This window comes from Papio anubis, chromosome 10 (genome assembly GCF_008728515.1).
Source record: "Papio anubis isolate 15944 chromosome 10, Panubis1.0, whole genome shotgun sequence".
Classification (NCBI taxonomy): Eukaryota; Metazoa; Chordata; class Mammalia; order Primates; family Cercopithecidae; genus Papio; species Papio anubis.
In genome coordinates this window covers 20,277,056-20,297,748 of record NC_044985.1, presented here as the reverse complement: position 1 = coordinate 20,297,748, position 20,693 = coordinate 20,277,056, and the positions used below count along the sequence as shown (strand labels likewise).

General features: G+C 47.4%; 1 protein-coding gene across 1 annotated transcript in view; it reads left to right on the top strand.

The window, feature by feature from the left end:
* Positions 1-20,693, top strand: part of LCT (lactase) — a 54,565-nt gene that overhangs the window by 8,921 nt on the left and 24,951 nt on the right. Inside the window, exons 3-7 of the mRNA XM_003909172.5 lie at positions 1,877-1,960; positions 7,516-7,618; positions 9,372-9,450; positions 13,146-13,866; positions 18,609-19,254. Of these exons, the coding sequence (XP_003909221.3) occupies positions 1,877-1,960; positions 7,516-7,618; positions 9,372-9,450; positions 13,146-13,866; positions 18,609-19,254 (1,633 nt within the window). The remainder of the gene's footprint in view (positions 1-1,876; positions 1,961-7,515; positions 7,619-9,371; positions 9,451-13,145; positions 13,867-18,608; positions 19,255-20,693) is intronic.

Genomic DNA, 20,693 nt, shown 5'->3' with positions numbered 1-20,693 from the left:
CTCAAGAAATAGCCTTTGTACTGGTCTCTGCCCCAGTCCATGCTGTGCAATGCTTCTGGTAATCTTCCGAAAGCACAGTTCTGACCCGTTCCCTGCTGGGAAGCCACACTCCCGAGTGGGACGAATCCTGCAGGACCCTCCAGTGCATGAACATGTGGGTGTCTCTCTCTCTGGCCTCACCTCCTATTTTGCCCGTGTGAGTGCTATGCTTGCTTCCTACTCTCCTACATCCCCTATTGGACGTCCTTCCTGTCTTCCTGTCTTCCTGCCTTCCTCAAATCTCCTTCCAGCAAAATTTTCTCCATTGTTAACGTACACTTAACTGTGCTCTCCAGCGGAGGCCTCGCGCAGTAACACTCCCTCACTCGCCCTGATGCACTCTCTCCCCACCCGGACCCTTAGCCATTGCTTTAGACCAGTGGTTCCCAAGCTCGAGTGGGCATCAGAACCACCTAGAGAGCTAGGAGAGAGCACAGAGACCAAGGCTTAATGTGGTGGGACCTACCTGGGCCTGCACAGGCATCCCAAGTCCCCAGGTGAGTCTAATCCCCAGCAAGGCATGAGAACCACTGGTACGGGCTTCTCATGGCACGTCTGACTTTCTGCCTTCTCCTCGTGTGACTGGTGCATTTGCTAACCCTCCCTATTAAAGGTGTAAACCTCTGTGGATATTATTTATCTCTAAATGTGAATCCCTACCCACCATCCCAGCACAGTGTGACTTTCAGAGGTAGGAACTCAGTGACAATGTGTTGTGCAGAATTGACAGACACAAGCAAGAGCTGCGAGGGTGGGCAGGGAACGCTGGACCAATACCTGCCAGAGTGGTCTTTAGTGAACACTGATGACAACTGAGAAAGTAACAGGGAGCCAGTGGTGAACCACTTATTAACCCATTTATGCCTGAGGTTGCAATTTTTTGAACTTTTGCAATCAGACCTTAGCGATGACCTTGAGCAGTAGGATATAAGTAACACCCACAGGCCTAGCATTCCAATAATGGAACACTAGGCATTAAGGTGCACAGAGCACTTGGTTCTGACCAGGTGCTGTTAACCATAGTCCTTGTCTCGAAGAAGCAGATGATCTGTGGGAGGGATAAGACAGGTAATGATCTAATCATGCCAAGGGTAGAAAGGTACAGTCTACCAGGCTCGTGGAGGGGAGCGGAGCATTGGGGGTTGTGAGGGTAGTGGCAGCATGGTGGTGTCTTCCTGTGTAGACTCTGTGAATCTGAAGTTCTTTGAGCACATGCAGGCCAGAGACAGGGCAGAGGGGACATCCTTATCGGATGCGTGGATGGGGGTGTTGACGACCAGGACCATGAGGGTTGTGCTCTGCTAAAGAGGATGTTCCCAGGGCATCCTCCACAGGCCCTAGCTCTTGGCCTGGCTAGGGATAACCGGGGGTGAACTTCAAACCGTGGCCTGAAATTAAAACCAAAACCAAAAACCCAGTAGGATTCACAGGGATGACTGTGGAGCCATGCTTGGCTGAAGGCTCTACCGCCCCCATCCTGGCCAAGTGCTAGAGTCTGTGGAGGAAGTGCCAGGGGCAGCCCTGGCCTCCAGCTCCCTCCCATTTCTGGCATTCACACATTCATTTAGCCATCAACACTGCGTGCTTTCTGTGTGCTGAGCACAGAGGCAAATGGATGAGCACATAGGTAATGCATTTCCCAACAACACACAAGCACAGGCATCCCCCCGCCACTCTACACACGCACACACACACTTTCTCATTCCATCTCCATCTTTTCCTTTGGAAAATCCCGCTTTGGAATATTCAGTGTAGTGATAAGGGGAGAAACAAAAAAGCATATTTCCGAGAGTCTTGACACTGCTTAGGCTCTAATGACCCTATTTACTATTTCCAGGACACGGTTGATTTCCTCTCTCTTGATTTGTCTTATGAATGCCAAAATGAGGCAAATCTGCGGCAGAAGCTGAGTAAATTGCAGGTAATTTGAGCCCTTTTCCACACTGATGATGAATGCTGCGAAGGTTTCAGAGAGCAGATTAGACATTTAATGCTTTGACTACTGCATAAACTGAACTTCCATCAACAGTCAGAGATCTGCTGAGTTGAGTCTGGGGAGATTTCTGTTGCAAGCATCCTTAGAGAACGTCGGATGTTAGGTAGTCTTTCCTAGAAAGGATATGAGGGTTAGCTTGTTATGATAAATATTTACATAAATCCTCTGCTTTCTTGTGTAGAAATCTGCCGAGAATCGAGATTCTAGGGTTCATTCTGAGTTTTAAAAAGGCAATTCATCAGTGGGGGTGATGGTTGCATAACGATGTGAATCTACTTAACGCCACTGAACTACACATTTAATGGTTATGACGATAATTTTTTTTTTTTTTAAGATGGAGTCTTCCTCAGTTGCCCAGGCTGGAGTGCAGTGGTGCAATCTTGGCTCACTGCAGCCTCTGCCTCCTGAGTTCAAGCGATTCTCCTGCTTCAGCCTCTCCAGTAGCTGGGACTACAGGAACACACTAACATGCCTGGCTAATTTTTGTATTTTTGGTAGAGGCAAGATTTCACCATGTTGGTCCTGCTGGTCTCAAACTCCTGACCTAAAGTGATCCGCGCCCGTCGGCCTCCCCAAGTGCTGGGATTACAGGTGTGAGCCACTACACCTGGCCCGTAAATTTTTTCTTTAAGTCTATTTTACCACATTTTTTAAAAAACAAACATTTCACACCAAGGTCTACTAAATCAGATCCCAGCTGTCTGGACCTTCCAGTAAGCTCAGGACTCCCTTCTGTACCCAGTACTGCTTTTCTCAAGTCTAATGATGTGGGCTTATTAGAGAAAGTATATTAGGAGCCTCCTATCCAACTACCAGGTTTCTCTCTTAGGCTTGGTCACTGCTGTGTGACTTACTTGCTTCATTCCCTACAGTCACAACTATTCCCCCAACGCAAGGTGTATCTGATGGTGCCCATGTTTTCTCCTGCACCTTCTGAGTGCTGGCAGTGTTCCTATAACCCTGGAGAGCTGCCTTCCTGTGGGCCTTTCCAAGGATGTCTGGCCACTGGAATGCACCCACATTGGACCTCCTGCCTCTGCAGGTTTGGGCATAAAGCCACTCCCCGCTGCTTTCAGCCTGTGCCTCCCACGAGGCAGGTAGAGCAGCCCCCATCACTCACCTCTGGTTTTGAATCCCACCATCTCCGTCACCAAGGAGGATGGTTTACCTGAGGAATTATCCCTTAAAAGGCCAAGTTTGGCCGGGCACAGTGGCTCACGCCTGTAATCCCAGCACTTTGGGAGGCCGAGGCGGGTGGATCACAAGATCAAGAGATTAAGACCATCCTGGCCAACATGGTGAAAACCTGTCTCTACTAAAAATACAAAAATTAGATGGGCATGGTGGCACACACCTGCAGTCCCAGCTACTTGGGAGGCGGAGGCAGAAAAATCACTTGAACCTGGGAGGCAGAGGTTGCAGAGAGCTGAGATTTCGCCACTGCACTCCAGCCTGGTGACAGAGAGAGACCGACTTCAAAAAAAAAAAAAAAGGCCATGGACCCTCCATTTTACCTGAGGCAGAGTGATTGAAATGGACAAATTAGCACCAGACCAATCCCAATGTCTGTGTGTCTCCAGCTGCCTGTGTAGGCACTGCTGCTTTTGTTATCTACAAATAATAAGATGATCTAATTCAGGGGTCCCCAGCCCCCAGGCCAAGCACCAGTACTGGTTCATGGCCTGTTAGGAACCCGGCTGCACAGCAGGTGAGTGGCAGGCCAGCAAGCATTACCACCTGAGCTCCACATCCTGCCAGATCAGCGGCCGTATTAGATGGGAGCACAAATCCTATTGGGAACTGCGCATGCAAGGGATCCAGGTTGCGTGCTCCTTATGAGAATCTAATGCCTGATAACCTGAGGTAGAACAGTTTCATCCCCAAATCAGCCCTCCCACCTCCCCCAAGTCTGTGGAAAAATTGTCTTCCACGAAACCAGTCCCTGGTGCCAAGAATGTTGGGGACCGCTGATCTAATCAAAGGCGACAGATGTAGCCACAAAGACATCTGAGTAACAGCTATATAATTTTAGTGCTTGCTTATCCCAGACACCTGGGAGGCCCTTCATCCTCACATCATCTCAACCCCTCAAAACCCACTCTAAGGTTTAAACAATCTCACCAAGGTGGTGAGCTCCAGGGTTGGATTTGAACCAGGGCTTTCTCATTCTAAGACACCACACTGTCTCTTCAAAAGAAAAATAAGTCTCACACCTGTAATCCCAGCACTTTGGGAGGTTGAAGCAGGCGGATCACTTGAGGCCGGGAGTTCAAGACCAGCCTGCCCGACATAGGGAAACCCTGTCTCTACTAAATACAAAAATTAACCAAGTATAGTGGCGCGCACCTGTAATCCCAGCTCCTTGGGAGACTGAGGCACAATAACCGCTTGAACCTGGGAGGTGGAGGTTGCAGTGAGCCGAGATGGCGCCCCTACACTCCAGCCCAGGGAACAGAGAGAGACTCATTTCGAAAAAAAGAAAAAGAAAAAGAAAAAGAAGTCCAAGGGTTGGGAACATGATGATGAGGGTGGTATTTTTAAATCGCATATGATCAATTTCAGTTGTTTTTGTGAATGCCTCACCTGAACCTAAACTTGCTTGCGACCCAGGGCCTGTGCTCGTGGGCTGGCTGACAAGGTTTCTGGGCCTTGTTTAGCACTCTAGTGTCCTCGAGGTCTGCTTGTGCCTGTGATGACTAAAGCTGCCTTTTGTCCTCCTCATGGAATTAAACCAGAGCTTGTTGCTAGGCTAGCAGGTTTGGACACAGCTGCCATTTTAAAACCATCTCTGTTGTGCGGAGGTTGCGTGCCTCTGACAGGCAGTCAGCAGGGGCACTGCATGGCTGGTACTTGAGGATATGATTTTCAGTCTCTTCCCTTTTTCCATCACAACATTTTTTTTTTTTTTTTGAGATGGAGTCTCGCTCTGTCACCCAGGCTGGAGTGCCCTGTGGCATGATCTCAGCTCACTGCAACCTGCACCTCCTGGGTTCAAGCGATTCTCCTGCCTCAACCTCCTGAGTAGCTGGGATTACAGGAGACCACCACCATGCCTGACTTTTTTTTTTGTATTTTTAGTAGAGACAGGGTTTCGCCATGTTAGCTAGGCTGGTCTCCAACTCCTGGACTCAAGTGATCCACCCCTCTCGACCTCCTAAAGTGCTGGGATTACAGGCATGAGCCACCGCACCCGGCCCTGGCTACCATGTTTTCAAGACACTTCTACCAGTGTCTGGGAAAAGCACTGAAACTATAGTCTGTAGCTGGCCAGTCAAATAATAAAACTCTCCCTGGACAAACTTAGCAGCCATTTATAAATGCTCTGCAATGGTTATGTATTCCTTTTACTTCCTTGGGTGGGGTTGGACCCTCAGAGGCAGCCTCAAAGATTTGGAAATGACAGCTGAGCTTGAGAGGACACTGCTCCTTCCTGGGATTGTGGTCTCATGCCTGGTAGCATTTCCCATGCACAGTTACCAGGCCCAGGACAGGAAGAACAGCTGAACCTGCCCTGAGGACAGGAGCTGAGTTGTGTCCGCAGGAGCCTGAATCGCACTGCCCACCTTCCCAATGTCCCCTCCCTCCCCATCCCAGAACCCCACCCTCCCCTTGAAGGGGCCTCTTCCTGTGGGCTGCGAGGGAAGAGGGCGAAAGCAGGGCAGGGAGGAGCAGGCACCTGCTCCCATTCCCACCCTCTCCCCAGAGCACCTGCACAGCCTTCTCTGAGCCCCAGGGGCCCTCAGCGGCCACTCCCCAACGGCACACAGCTGTCTGAGGGCCTGAGAACAGCCTCCAGCCCAGCAATGAAGAGCTGTGGCACACCCCTGGGTTCTCAGTTCTACAGGAGGCACACGAGGAGGTCCCACATCCACTTATCAGAAAAAGCTGTGCTCCCAGGGAGTTCTCCACTTGGCAGAAGGCAGGCCGGGGGCCTCCGAGGCTCCTCTAGCTCTCCAGCCCTGGGACATCACCGGCTGCCTCATGGCATATCCGTCTTTCAGGAAGGAGAAAACCCTTGCTTCCCTAAGCGCGCCACCCTGGGCCGTTTGTCCCCACTGCGTTGACCCAGCACAGGGAGGGATGAGGACTGTGTGGAGTCATGGCTCCACTAACTGCGAGGTCATGGGCAACCCGCTCGGCCTCTTGAGCTTCTGACTCCCCATCTGTAAAGACAGGACATTGTCACAGGTGGCTATGAGAAAGTAAAGACTATGCCTGGCTCGTTTTAAAGGAGTTACTATTGGTAACTTTTGGTAGCTTTTAGTTGTTCAGAGGAGGAAAAAATTACTGTGAATAAAATGACCAAACTCTAACCCCCGCAAAAAAAGATAATTTAAAGTGAAGTCAAACAGCATGTCAGTCTGAGACGTTTTCTTTGATACTGAAATGGCTAGAAATAAGGAGAGGAAATTACATTTGCTTCCATTTTAATGATGATAGCTAATATAACTTTTTTTTTTTTCTTTTTGTTGGGATGAAACCTGGCTCTTGTTGCCCAGGCTGAAGTGCAGTGGTTCACTGCAACCTCTGCCTCCTGAGTTCAAGCAATTCTCCTGTCTCAGCCTCCCAAGTAGCCAATATTACAAGCGTGAACCACCAAGCCCAGCTAATTTTTGTATTTTTGATAGAGATAGTGTTTCACCATGTTGGTCAGGCTGGTCTTGAACTCCTGACCTCAGGTGATCCACCCACCTCGGCTTCCCAAAGTGCTAGGATTACAGGTGTGAGCCACCACACCCTCGGGGCTGCTATAACTTTTTGTTTTGGAAAATTTCTGACATCCAAAAGTAGAAAGAAAGTATGATGAACCCCTATGAAGCCATCTCCAACTACAAGAGCTATTGGCTCATAGCTAATCTTCTTTCACCTAACTCGTAACTTCTATCTCCCAAACTAGATTTTTAATTAAAAAAAAAAACCCAGACCATATTTTTAGAGACAGGATCTTGCTCTGTCACCCAGGCTGGAGTGCAGTGGTGCGATCATAGCTCACTGCAGCCTTGAACTCCTGGGCTCAAGCAATCTTCCTCGCTCTGCCTCCCAAGTAGCTGGAACTACAGGCATGCACCACCATACCCAGATAACCAAACTGGATTATTGTGAAGCAAATCCCAGACATCCATAGATATGGCAATGGTGGCCTCTTAACTAAGCTTCTAAAGTAGCACAGGCTCTGGATGTGAGCAGTGGCCTTGTTCCTGATCCTAACACCGTGCCTGGCTCTAAGAGGTGCTCTGTAAGCCTGAGATGAAGGAAGAGGTGGAGGTGGGGGTTGGTGGGGAGGGGAGACTATGTTATTGAAACTTGTAGATCTTTCTCCTTCAGAGTCTAGAGTCAGCTCCTTTAGTTAACTGAGATAGTTAGAGGTCATTTCCAAAGCCAGAGTAAGTGCTACAACTTCTCATCTTGAAACTCTGTCCCTGTTATCAAGATGCTTTCCAGGAGGATTCAGTTCACTTGCTAGTCCTTCTCTTTTTCAGACCATTGAGCCAAAAGTGAAAGTTTTCATCTTCAACCTAAAACTCCCGGACTGCCCCTCCGCCGTGAAGAGCCCAGCCAGGCTGCTCTTCAGCCTTTTTGAAGGTGAGTGGGCCATTGCTGAAGAGGTTTCAAGCGCCATTTGGTGCACTGGTGCGCTGGGTAGCAGTCTTGAAAGTCCGGGGTTCCAATGGGAGGAGGAGCATGGGAGGAAGGCTGGTCTAAGAGCCCACCCCAGATTGGGTTAGTGTACTATGCCTTCCTACTGATGGTCCCTTGCGACCATCCCCCATTGACCCAAGAAAGAGGAGAGGTTCTGCGCAAGGATGCCTCTTATGGACATAAAGATAGTCAGGCCTCAGCTGTGAGTTGTAAGCATGGAAACTCATCTTTGCCTCCTTTCATTACCTCTCCCTCCAAGGTCTCTCATCTCTGCTCCTCTTGGCAGGGCTTTCTTGTGCCCCTCTCTCTCCAGCCAGCTCTCTCTACTTACCCTTGTTCTGTGTCCCCATTATCTCAGTTTGCGCATGGCCCTGGTGGGTACCTGACAAAGATGCTAAGAACTTTCAAGTGTGGGACTCACGGGTCAAGGGCCATCTTCCTAGTATCTCTTAGTTCAAATTCTTGAGAGTGAATCTGAGTGCTGGCCATGGATCAGGAGGCTGCTCCTGGTCCAATCAAGTCAGGGGAAAGGTGGGGTCTATGACAGCATTGAGGTTGGCAGTCACTGGAGACTCTGCAAGAAGGGAGGAAGGGGCAGAGGGGAATGTGCCTGAGGGCCCTGATATTCAGGTCTGTCACTCCTGTCCACAGGCCAGAGTATGGGAGAAGTCAGTAGTGTTCTTTCTACCACTATATATTAGTCTGTCTTGTGTTACTATAATAGAATACTCTAGATTGTGTAATTTATAAAGAAAAAAGGTTTATTTAGCTCATGGTTCTGGGGACTGGGAAGTTCAAGATGAGGCAGCCACATCTGGTCAGCTTCTGGTGAGGGCCTCATGCTGCATCCTAACATGGCAGAGAAGTGGAAGGGGAAGCAAGTGTCTGCAAATAGATTAAACACCAGAGGCAGCCTCACTTTATAACAGCCACTGTCATGGTAACTAATCCAGTCCCATGTGAGTGAGTGGGAACTCACTCACTCCCTGGAGACTGCACTAATCCCTTCATGAGGTCAGATCCCTCATGACCCAAATGCCTCTCAGAGGTCCCGTAACCTCTCAGCAATGTTACATTGGCAATTAAATTTCAACATGAGTTTTGGTGGGGACAAACCACATCCAAACCTGGACCCCCTCTCAGCATTGGGTTGGCTCCACAGGGCCCCTGAAGTTCATCCATAGATACCATTTATTGATGCTTATCTGAACTCACCTTTGATGGCATAACAATTTCTGTTCTTAGATCCCACCTCTAAGTGGTTAAAATTATACCTTTTCTGTTTATGTGTATTTTACCACAATTTAAAAAATACTCCACCCCTTTCTGGTCTTTGAGTTCTTCTAAATCAATTGTTCCCAAAGTTGTGGTTACCAGACCAGCAGCATCAACATTAGCATCACCTGGGAGCTCGTTAGAACTACATATTCTTGAGACCTACTGCATCAGACACTCTGGGGGTGGGAACGGCAACCTTTGTTTTAACAAGCTATACAGATGATTTTGATTCACATTGAAGTTTGAGAACCACTTTTTAAGCAATAAATAAGTAGAATTCACTGCTGAGCTTCTAAAGTCCTTAGCCCATGGTATTTTCCAAAGGGGCTTGGAACCACTGCTTGGAGTTTGGGTGTGTCAGACTTGCATGTTCTTAGTTGGCATTTACATAGAGTTAATTTAATTTCTTCTCTTACAGCCATAAATAAAGACCAAGTGCTCACCATTGGGTTTGATATTAATGAGTTTCTGAGTTGTTCATCAAGTTCCAAGAAAAGGTAATGTCAGGTTTCCTATTGAACTATCAATAACTGATATTTGTAGAATACTGTTTCTTTTACATGTATAACCTTATAGGACTATTGTCATCAACTCTTGGGCCACCAAGTTTATTATTGCCATTCAATTGATGAGAAACAAAGACTCAGAAAGAAAGCAGGGAGTCTCTTACTGAGTGGGACTCACGAGGTTCTGCTTTCTCATCTGTCAGTTCGCCCAACTGTGCACAACTAGCATGATGGCTCACACCTGTAATTCCAGCACTCTGGTAGGCAAAGGTGGGAAGATTGCTTGAGTCCAGGAGTTCAAGACTGGGCTGGGCAACATGGTGAAACTCTGTCTCTACAAAAAATTACAAAAATACAAAAATTACCCAGGCATAGTGGTGCATACCTATGGTCCCAGCTACTTGGGAGACTGAGGTGGGAGGATCGCTTGAGCCCAGGAGGCAGAAGTTGCTGTGGGCCGAGATTGTGCCACTGCACCAGCTAGGATTTGAACCCCTGACTTCTAGTTTAAGATCTTATTGGAGACAGTGTGAGCTTGTGGGAGAGTGGCCAGGTTAAAGACAGATCTGATCCTCCTGCTGAAGTTACATGACGAGTAAGAGAAATGGGTTCTCTGTGCCCATTTCCTCAATATGAAGGGTGACACATCCTCCCTGGCAGGAGACAGCATAGACAGGAAAGCCATCTGCTGCTACAGGCCAGACGCCTAACTCGACAACATTCTAGGGACAGAGGTTTGAATCTATAGCTGGGTTGTAAATAATACCTTTCTGAATGACTGAAGTGCCAAAGAGGCAAATGATATGCTTTTAAAAATTAGAGCAGATTTTGAGGTTGTGCCCATAATTACATTGCTTTCATGCACGCATATCCCAATACGCTTCTTGAGTGAGTGAGAAAAGAATAGCATGGTAGCCAGCACTGGGAATTGCCCAGAACCTCAGCACTCCATGGAGGGGTGTTACATGCATGAACTTCATGCACCGTCGGTGGGACAAAGGCTGGAGACAATAATTGACTTCCAGACCTTCAGCTAGAGTTCTCTTTGTCATTCACCTCTGATATTTCCAGTGCAGCCCTGTTCAGGGTCATTCAGTGACAACACCTCTTTCTACCTTTCCTCTTCCAATGCTCCACTTTCCTGAGCCATATCCCCCTTCTATTGTTCCATCCTCTCAATCTACTTCAAATCAGCAGTTCAGATCAACAGACCCACAGCAGCAGCTGTGGCAGTGCAAACTTGCAATGGACAGACTCGGGTTACCACTGCTCCCTGACCAAACTTGGAGTCAGCCAGACTGGCTGTGGCTTCAGGAAAGAAAACTCAAGAGGCCATAATAAAATGGGTTCCCCGAGAAGCCAGTGATTACAAGTGCTGCCAGCTCTGGGGTTCTCTTAGCACTTGGTGGTGCTTTGCCTGAAGGGGAGGGCCAACACGGGCTTAAATGGACAGCCAGGGGCTCCTACTCAGGGGGATGTGGTTGGAGAACCTGCTGAATGCAGGGGCGGTGGGTGGGGAGTGAGGACTAACATAGCTTTCTCCTTCAGAATTTTTGACCTTATAGGGGAGACAGACCCCAGAACAACTCTCACATGAGAATGTGGCAGGAGACACACAGAACTGCACCCTAAAAAAGGGAGAACTTACGGGCCCTGGGTGTGAAGCCTGAGGCGCCATCATGTGCTAAATCCCTTCCGGTGGCCGGCAAACCCAGGGTTCCCAGCCCCAAGCCTGTACAGCAAGTTCTATTTCATCCCAGGGCGGTTTATTTGTTTCCTCAAAATTCTTTTCATGCAATCCAGGAGGACAGAGTCAGGGCCAGGAGGGCTGGGTGAGAGCGAGATTCGGAGCAGAAGAGGCTGTGTTTATGGGAATCGTGAACGCGAAGAGGCTGAGCACCCAGGGGCGGCGCCGCATCCCTGGGTGCGCTCCACAGTCGCACATGTGTTGAGATAATCAACAAAGGAGAGGATCATTTCCCTTTCCCCCTGCTCTAGCAAATGTCAGGGAGTTGATGCTGAGTGAAACAGAAGGCGCTTAGTTTCAGAAGACGCCTCCTGCAGGGTGACCCGGTCCCAGGCTTCGCTCTTTGAGAGGAAAATGCCTGTGCAGTGTCCCTGTCACTTCTCCCAGTTCTGCGCCGTGGGCCAGCCTGGTATAGGCGCCATCGGCTCTCCACGCGATGGCTGTGTGACAGGGAGATGCTCTAGTACTCCACCTCCTTTTCCCCAGACATGTGCCGCACTCCTCAAGGCCGCCCTCTGCTGGCTGTAATTTGCAGCATGCACGCTTTCCCGCCTGCAGGACATGACTCTTGACTGTGAAATCAATTTAGAAGCTGGCAATCACAATTGGAAAAAAAAAGAAAGAAAAAAGAGGAAAGGAGAGTGGGAGGGAGGAAGATGGACTAGAATAAAATAGAAAATATCAGACCACATTTTGTATAAATGCAGCGTGCACTTTTATGTGATGTTTTATTTCATATGCATATACATATGTACACACACATATATGCACATAAACATGTATGTATATGAGGTTAAAAGCACAGAAGCTGCTCCACCACCTGCAAGCTGTGTGCAAGGAGAAGTTACTCATAACCAGGAATCCAGGCTCCTTTGTTGTTGCTTTGTCACCTTTAACAAGGTTTCTGCCTCATGGTCCAGGATGGATGCTTGAGCTCCTGCCATTATGTCTGAAATCCAAGCAGCATGAAGAAGAAAGGAGGCAGTAGCCAGGACTAACATTTAGTCAGTCCACATCAGTGTACTTCCGTACCAGCTGATAATAGCTGCTGGCTCCCTGAAGTCAGGAAATTTCTCCCTCCTTCCTTCCTTCCTTCCTTCCTTCCTTCCTTCCTTCCTTCCTTCCTTCCTTCCTTCCTTCCTTCCTTTTGTCTTTCTCTTCTTTCTTTCTTCTTCTTTTTTTGACGGAGTTTTGCTCTTGTTGCCCAGGCTGGAATGCAATGGCACAATCTCAGCTCACCGCAACCTCTGCCTCCTAGGTTCAAGTGATTCTCCTGCCTCAGCCTCCTGAGTAGTTGGGATTACAGGCCCCACCACCATGCCTGGCTAATTTTGTATTTTTAGTAGAGACGGGGTTTCTCCACGTTGGTCAGGCTGCTCTCGAACTTCTGACCTCGTGATCCACTTGCCTCAGCCTCCCAAAGTGCTGGGATTACAGGCGCGCACCACCGCACCCAGCCCCCATTTCTTTAAGTCTCAGTTTCCTCCTGTGCAGGGTGAGGATAAATCATTGTAGTACCCATATCATAAATTTGTTGGGAAAATTAAATGAGATAATACACATCCATTCTTATCACAGTGGCCAGTGCAGAATTAAGGCTCAATAAACTGGAGTCATTGTTATTATTAGCTATGTTTTACAAATAATGAATTATAAGAAGAGTAAAGTATGGCACCAGCACTGAAGACAATATTCGAGGGCAATCTAATACAGAGAACAGTAGCATTGTTCCTGTTTTAACCATGAAAGAGCAAGAATCATTCACCTCAGAAGGGGTAATAATAATAATTTTCCCATCTACCAGTTACTTCCTGCCCATGGCTTTGCAGATATGACTTTTGACTCAGTATTTCTGGAATCGTTTCTGATTAAACACAGTAGTCATCCATAGGGGGCATTTGTAACTGACATGCCCCTTTATGTCCCTTCAATCCCGCAGCATGTCTTGTTCTCTGACTGGCAGCCTGGCCCTTCAGCCTGACGAGCAGCAGGACCACGAGATCGCGGGCTCCTCTCCTGCCTCGGCCTATCAGAGAGTCTGGGAAGCATTTGCCAATCAGTCCAGGGCGGAAAGAGACGCCTTCCTGCAGGACACTTTCCCCGAAGGCTTTCTCTGGGGTGCCTCCACGGGAGCCTTTAACGTGGAAGGAGGCTGGGCCGAGGGCGGGAGAGGGGCGAGCATCTGGGATCCCCGCAGGCCCCTGAACACCACTGAGGGTCAAGCGACGCCGGAGGTGGCCAGCGACAGCTACCACAAGGTGGCCTCTGACGTCGCCCTGCTTCGCGGCCTCCGGGCTCAGGTGTACAAGTTCTCCATTTCCTGGTCCCGGATCTTCCCCACGGGGCACGGGAGCAGCCCCAGCCTCCCAGGCGTCGCCTACTACAACAAGCTGATTGACAGGCTGCGGGACGCAGGCATCCAGCCCATGGCCACGCTGTTCCAGTGGGACCTGCCTCAGGCCCTGCAGGATCGTGGCGGATGGCAGAATGAGAGCGTGGTGGATGCCTTCCTGGACTACGCGGCCTTCTGCTTTTCCACATTTGGGGACCGTGTGAAGCTGTGGGTGACCTTCCATGAGCCGTGGGTGATGAGCTACGCAGGCTATGGCACCGGCCAACACCCTCCCGGCATCTCTGACCCAGGAGTGGCCTCTTTTAAGGTACTTCCCATCCCTGCAGCTCCTACTAATTGGAGGAGAAAGGACATTGGCTGGAAGAAAGTCATTATCTCTGTTTTCTTCCATCAGCAAACCTTTACTTTTTGTTCTTTCTTTAAAGGAAATCAGGGGGAGGGAGGAACCACAAATTATTAATTAAATTGTTAGTCACCTGGCCAGGTGTAGTGGCTTATGCCAGTAATCTCATTACTGTGGGAGGCCGAGGCAGGCAGATTGCTTGAGTCCAGGAATTCAAGACCAGACTGGGCAACATGGCGAAATCCCGTCTCTACAAAAAAATACAAAAATTAGCCGGGCATAGTGGTGCATGCCTGTGATCCCACCTATCCAGGAGACTGAGGTGGGAGGATCGGTTGAGCCCGGTATGCAGAGGCTGCAGTGAGCCAAGATTTTGCCACTGCACTCCAGTCTGGTCAACAGAGCAAGACCCTGTCTCAAAAAAAAAAAAAAAAATTGTTAATCATGTTATTTTGTCCAGACATTGTACTGGTACTTTTAAAACATAATAGTTACTACATCCTCAGAATAGCACTGATGGATGAGTGAGGCTCAGACAGGATAAACAATGTGGTCATGATGACATTGCTAGTGAGTCGCCAGGTGGAAGTCAGGATTTGAGCCCGTGTCTTCTTGACTCCAAATCAAGTTCCTCATGTCACTTAGTGACAAGTGACAGAAAGCTCAACTCAAAGTGACAAACAAGGAGATAATTTACGCATTCAGGAGGTTTAAAATTCTTTATTTAGCCTGATCAGGGTGGAATTTTATCAGAGCACAGGCGAAGCCACCTCCCCAGTTCTCCCTCTCTTGTTCCCCTCGTCAGCTTTATTCTTGGGCTACTTTGCAGCCAGGTGGCAGCATCCTTGTTTCTGTTATTTCAAGAACAGTAGCGAAAAAAGCTCGGCTCTTTTCTATCCTTCCCAACAGAAGTGTCCCTGTGTCCTATGGTCTCTCAGTGGGCCGCATACCCACCCTGAACCCATTGTTGGGTCCTGGCCATGACAACTGACTAGGGTGGGCCAAGGACCTATGCTTTACTCCTCAATACGCTCGCTGAGAGCTGAGGAGGCAGAGAAGGAAGAGGCAAGGAGGCATTGGCTTTCCAGATGCCAGTCAGGGCATCGTTTCAACAAGAAAGGGGTGTATACACTTGGCACAAAATTTTAAATGGTTATAGGTCTTTTCCATTATTTCCCTTTTTCTTCAGAATCTCCCAGAAAACCCACCAGCTTTCTCTGGCAGCGTTCTTCAGGATGGACGTGTTAGTCTGCCTTTTCCCTGTCACTGTTTGGGTTCTGTTCTTTTTTTTTTTTTTTGAAATGCAGTCTCGCTCTGTCACCCAGCCTAGAGTGCAGTGGCGCGATCTCAGCTCACTGCAACCTCCACCTCCCAGGTTCAAGGGATTCTCCTGCCTCAGCCTCCCGAGTACCTGGGACTACAGGCACGTGCCACCACGCCTGGCTAATTTTTTTTTTTATTTTTAGTAGAGACGGGGTTTCACCATCTTGGCCAGGCTGGTCTTGAACTCCTGACCTTGTGATCCACCCACCTCGGCCTCCCAAAATGCTGGGATTACAGGCGTGAGCCACCGCGCCTGGCCTTGGGTTCTGTTCTTAAAGATGAGTATTTCCAGCCAGGTGTGGTGGCTCACACCTGTAATCCCAACTCTTTGGGAGGCCAAGGCAGGCAGATCACCTGAGGTCAGGAGTTTGAGACCAGCCTGGCCAACATGGCGAAACCCCGTCTCTACTAAAATACAAAAATTAGCCAGGTGTGGTGGTGGGTGCCTGTAATCCCATCTACTTGGGAGGCTGAAGCAGGAGAATTACTTGATCCTGGGAGGTGGAGGTTGTAGTGAGCCGAGATCATGCCACTGCACTCCAGCCTGGGTAGCCTGGGTGACAAAGTGAGACTTCATCTCAAAAAAAAAAAAATATATATATATATATATATATATACACACACACACATACACACACACACACACACACTATTTCCTGTGCCCTGTGCTAGGTGTTAAAGAGGGGTCACAGCCATGCCCTGGACATGTTATAGCCTTTTGGGGAAGATGACACTAACACACATAGCAAAATTATAGAACTCTTCAAAAAGACCATAACAAGGGTGAGCTGGAACACCATGAATAAATGACTCCATGGAATGTCAAACATCGTAGCGCGTAAGTCAGAGCTTCCCTTCAGCTCTTGAACAGCAAGTGACTGCACATATGGAGTCATTCCACCACCCACCTTCTGAAAATGGAAGATTTGAAATCTTCTGTTTCACTCCTTGTTATAAAATTTATCTAAACCTTTTCTTCTTAGGCTTTTCTTCCCCTTTGAACTGTGGCTCCTGAGATGTCTTTACAGAGACTTTGATGAGAAAGTCCCCTTCACTCTTCTCCTTCAATTCTTCCCTTTATTTATCAGTTGAATGTTAGAATACCATTGTCTTAGTGAGCTTGAGCTGCGATAACAAAACACCATAGACTGGTGGTTTAAACAACAGATATTTGCTTTCCACCATTCTGGAGCTGGGGAAGTCCAAGATCAAGGGACCAGCATGGTTGGGTTCTGGTGAGGGCTCTCTTCCTGGCCTGCAGGCAGCTACCTTCTTGCTGTCCTCATATGGAGGTGGCTGGAAGAACTCACTGGTATCTCTTCTTATAAGGACACTAATACTACCACCATGAGAGTCCCACCCTCACGACCTCCTCTAAACCTAATCACCCCTCAAAGGCCCCATCTCCAAATACTATCACACTAGGGATTAGGGCTTCAACATATGAATTTTGATAGGGAACCTCATTCAGTTCATAGCAACTATTGAGGAAAAAGTTTAAAGAAAAAAATGTCTTGGGACAGGCATAGTGGCTCACACCTATAAACCCAGCACTTTGGGAGGCCGAGGTGGGCGGATCACAAGATCAGGGGTTCGAGACCAGCCTGGCCAACACAGTGAAACCCTGTCTCTACTAAAAATACAAAAATTAGCCAGGCATGGTGGCAGGCACCTGTAGTCCCAGCTACTCGGGAGGCTGAGGCAGGAGAATTGCTTGAACCCAGGAGGTGGAGGTTGCAGTGAACCGAGATTGCGCCACTGCATTCCAGCTTGGTGACAGAGTAAGACTCTGTCTCAAAACAAAACAAAACAAAACAAAAAAGTATTTTATTATTTTACAATATTTCCTTCCAATCTTGGCTTCTTTGCATTTATGATGTTGTCACAGGGCACCTCAGATTGTTGTTCACTGTTTACTTGATATCATGTCATTAGCACTTTTACCTATTATTAAGCGGTCGCTATGACTATTTTTGATGGTTGTCTAATATTCCACTGAGCTCCCTTCCTGACACTGGCTAATTTAGAAGAAAGACATCCTTGCTTAAGGAGCACAGTTTGCCATTCGAGTTTAGAACTCAATTAAGGACTAATATTTGGGATGTGAGAAGCAGCCAGGCGTTTTAGTGATTATGGAATATTTTGACATGAAATTCTTCAGAGGTAAGTGTCATCCTCTTCAGATGATAAAAAGGAAAAAGGAAAGCAAGCTAAGATTTAGCAAGCTCACTCCTGCTCTCTGAGTTTCTGCTCAATGCTTTATATACACGTATTTAATCATTCCAGATGGATCCATAATTACCCACTTCTTGCCAACAAGTCAGCTGAAGTTGAGAGAGCAAATTGTCCAGGTTAACAAGTTAGTGACAGAGTCAAGATTTAAATCTAGGCTTGTTATATTTCAGACACCCTCCTTTTGTCCCTGCTTCCCACAAAAAGCTGTTGCTGTTTGTAAGAGCATGAGTTAAGTCTACAAAGAAACTCCTAGTTTGGTTTTTCTTCTGAGAGTCCATAAAATAGAAAGAAGAACAAATAGGCAGGAAAGAGCCCTCCTCTCCCTTTTGTGCTAATTAAAATAATCTTCCCCATGGACTAATTTCTCAACAAGCACTTATTAAGGACAGAGGCAGAATAGCAGTGTGGGTAACAGTAACAGGCTTGGAGTCAGACTGCCAGGGGCTTGTTCTCACTTTACTCCTGACTCTGGGCCTTGTGGAGTTACTGCACAGCTCTGGATCTTGTTTTCCCTATCTCTATAGTGGTGGTAATAATTGTACCTGCCATATGAGGTTGTGGTGAGGATTACATGAGAGAATTCATTAAGTAGTACGTGCCCAATACATGTTAGTTGTTATTGTTAATGTGGTTGTTGATGCTGTTGTTATTTTGTTGACAATGTTGAAGAATTGCTGTTGACTTGTTGACTTTGCTGATGATATTGGTGTGGACTTGTTGACATTGTTGACTTGATATTGTTGACCTTTTCACATTGGTGTTGACTTGCTGATGCCGTTCATGTTGGTATTGATGTTATTGATGTGAACATCGTTGGTATTATTGACTTGTTGACATTGGTGTGGATTTCTTGACATTGTTGACTTGTTGACATTGTTAGTATCAGTCTTAACTTGTTGTTTATGTTGTTAACTTGTTAACTTTATTATTGACTCGTTAACATCATTGACGTTAGTGCCAATGTTGTTATTTGTTGATGACTTGATGTTAACGTTAGTGCTGATGTTGTCAATATTGACACTGTCAATGTTGTTGTTGTCTTTATTGACTTGTTGACATTGTTGTTGACTTGTTACTGGTTCATTAGTCCTGTTGTTATCATTGTTGTTATTACTAATCACTATATTTCCTTCTCACTTTTTCACAAGGTGGCTCACTTGGTCCTCAAGGCTCATGCCAGAACCTGGCACTACTACAACAGCCACCATCGCCCACAGCAGCAGGGGCATGTGGGCATTGTGCTGAACTCAGACTGGGCAGAACCCCTGTCTCCAGAGAGGCCTGAGGACTTGAGAGCCTCTGAGCGCTTCTTGCACTTCATGCTGGGCTGGTTTGCACACCCCATCTTTGTGGATGGAGACTATCCAGCCACCCTGAGGACCCAGATCCAACAGATGAACAGACAGTGCCTCCATCCTGTGGCTCAACTCCCCGAGTTCACAGAGGCAGAGAAGCAGCTCCTCAAAGGCTCCGCTGATTTTCTGGGTCTGTCACATTACACCTCCCGCCTCATCAGCAACGCCCCACAAAACACCTGCATCCCTAGCTATGATACCATTGGAGGCTTCTCCCAACACGTGAACCATGCGTGGCCCCAGACCTCATCCTCTTGGATTCGTGTGGTGCCCTGGGGGATAAGAAGGCTGTTGCAGTTTGTATCCCTGGAATACACACGAGGAAAAGTTCCAATATACCTGGCCGGGAATGGCATGCCCATAGGGGAAAGTGAAAATCTCTTTGATGATTCCTTGAGAGTAGACTACTTCAATCAATATATCAATGAGGTGCTCAAGGGTAAGAACAATGGATGTGCCAGTGATTGGAAAGTGGGTGGTACTTCTCCAGGTCTTCATAATTTTGTTTAATGGGACAAAGAAAGTCTCCTAGGGAAATGGAGCCAAAGAAAGCATTATTGGTAGTAATAATGGGGAGTCCTTCACATCAGCTTCCTAACTCTCTTTCCCAAAGGTTCATTCATGTCATTAATATCTTTGCTCCTGTGATTTTTGTTTTGTTTTGTTTTGTTTTTGGGACAGGGTCTTGCTGTGTTGCCTGCTGGAGAGCTGGAGTGCAGTGGCATAAACATGGCTCACTGCAGCCTCAAAGTCCTAAGCTCAAGCCAACCTCCCACCTCAGCCTCTTTAGCTGGGACCACAGTGCACACCACTATGCCTGGCTCTTTTTTTTTTTTTTTGACACAGAGTCTCTTCACATTGCCCAGGCTGGTCTCAAACTCCTGGGCTCAAACAGTCTTCTCACTTCATCCTCCCAAAGTGTTGGGATTACAGGCATGAGCTACCATGCCTGGCCCAGTGTCCTTACTGCCTGGAATACCTCCCTCTACATTCTGCCCATCTGAGTCCTATGCAATTATCAAGTCTCATCATCTTTTTTTTTTTTTTTAAGAGTCAGGGTCTTGCTTTATCACATAGGCTGGAAGAGAGTGGCATGTTCATAGCTCACTGCAGCCTCACACTCTTAGACTCCAGTGATCCTCCGGACTCCAACCCATTAACTCTTCCCTCATTGCTCCAGCCACACTGGTCTTCATTTCCTCTAATTGACTATAAAATCTACATTCTATGCCATTGATTTTGATCCAGTGGATCCACAACTACGGTCTCATTCTTGCCTAACATACTATTTCATATGTCTTTGTATTCCAGTTGGAAAGGTATGGCAAATAGGTTTCATCTCACAGGTCAGTCCTCAGTTAACCCAGGATGTTCTTATCTTGAGCTCATTAACTTAATTACATCTGCAAAGATCCTTTTTCCAAATAAGGTTGTATTCACTGGTACCAAGGGTTAGAATTTAGACATATCTTTTGGGGGCCACCATTCAATGCACTGTACCAGGGAATATATGTTTTAGGCTTTATTTATTTCTTTATTTTAATTTTTATTGTTTTAGACAGGGTCTTGTTCTGATGCCCATGCTGGAGCACACTGGCATGATCTTGGCTCACTGCAGCCTTGACCTCCTGGGCTCAAGCGATCCTCCCACCTCAGCCTCCCAAGTGGCTGGGACTACAGGCACACACCACCAGGCCAGGCTAATTTTCTTTCTTTCTGTCTTTTTTATAGAGAAAAAAGACAGAGTCTGGTCATGTTATCCAGGCTGGTTTATTTCTTTTTTAAAATATGAAATATGTTGTCACTTAATGTCAATATTACTAAACATAAATAAGGAAAAGCAAAAGCATATTGTTAAAAGATTGATTTATGTATTCC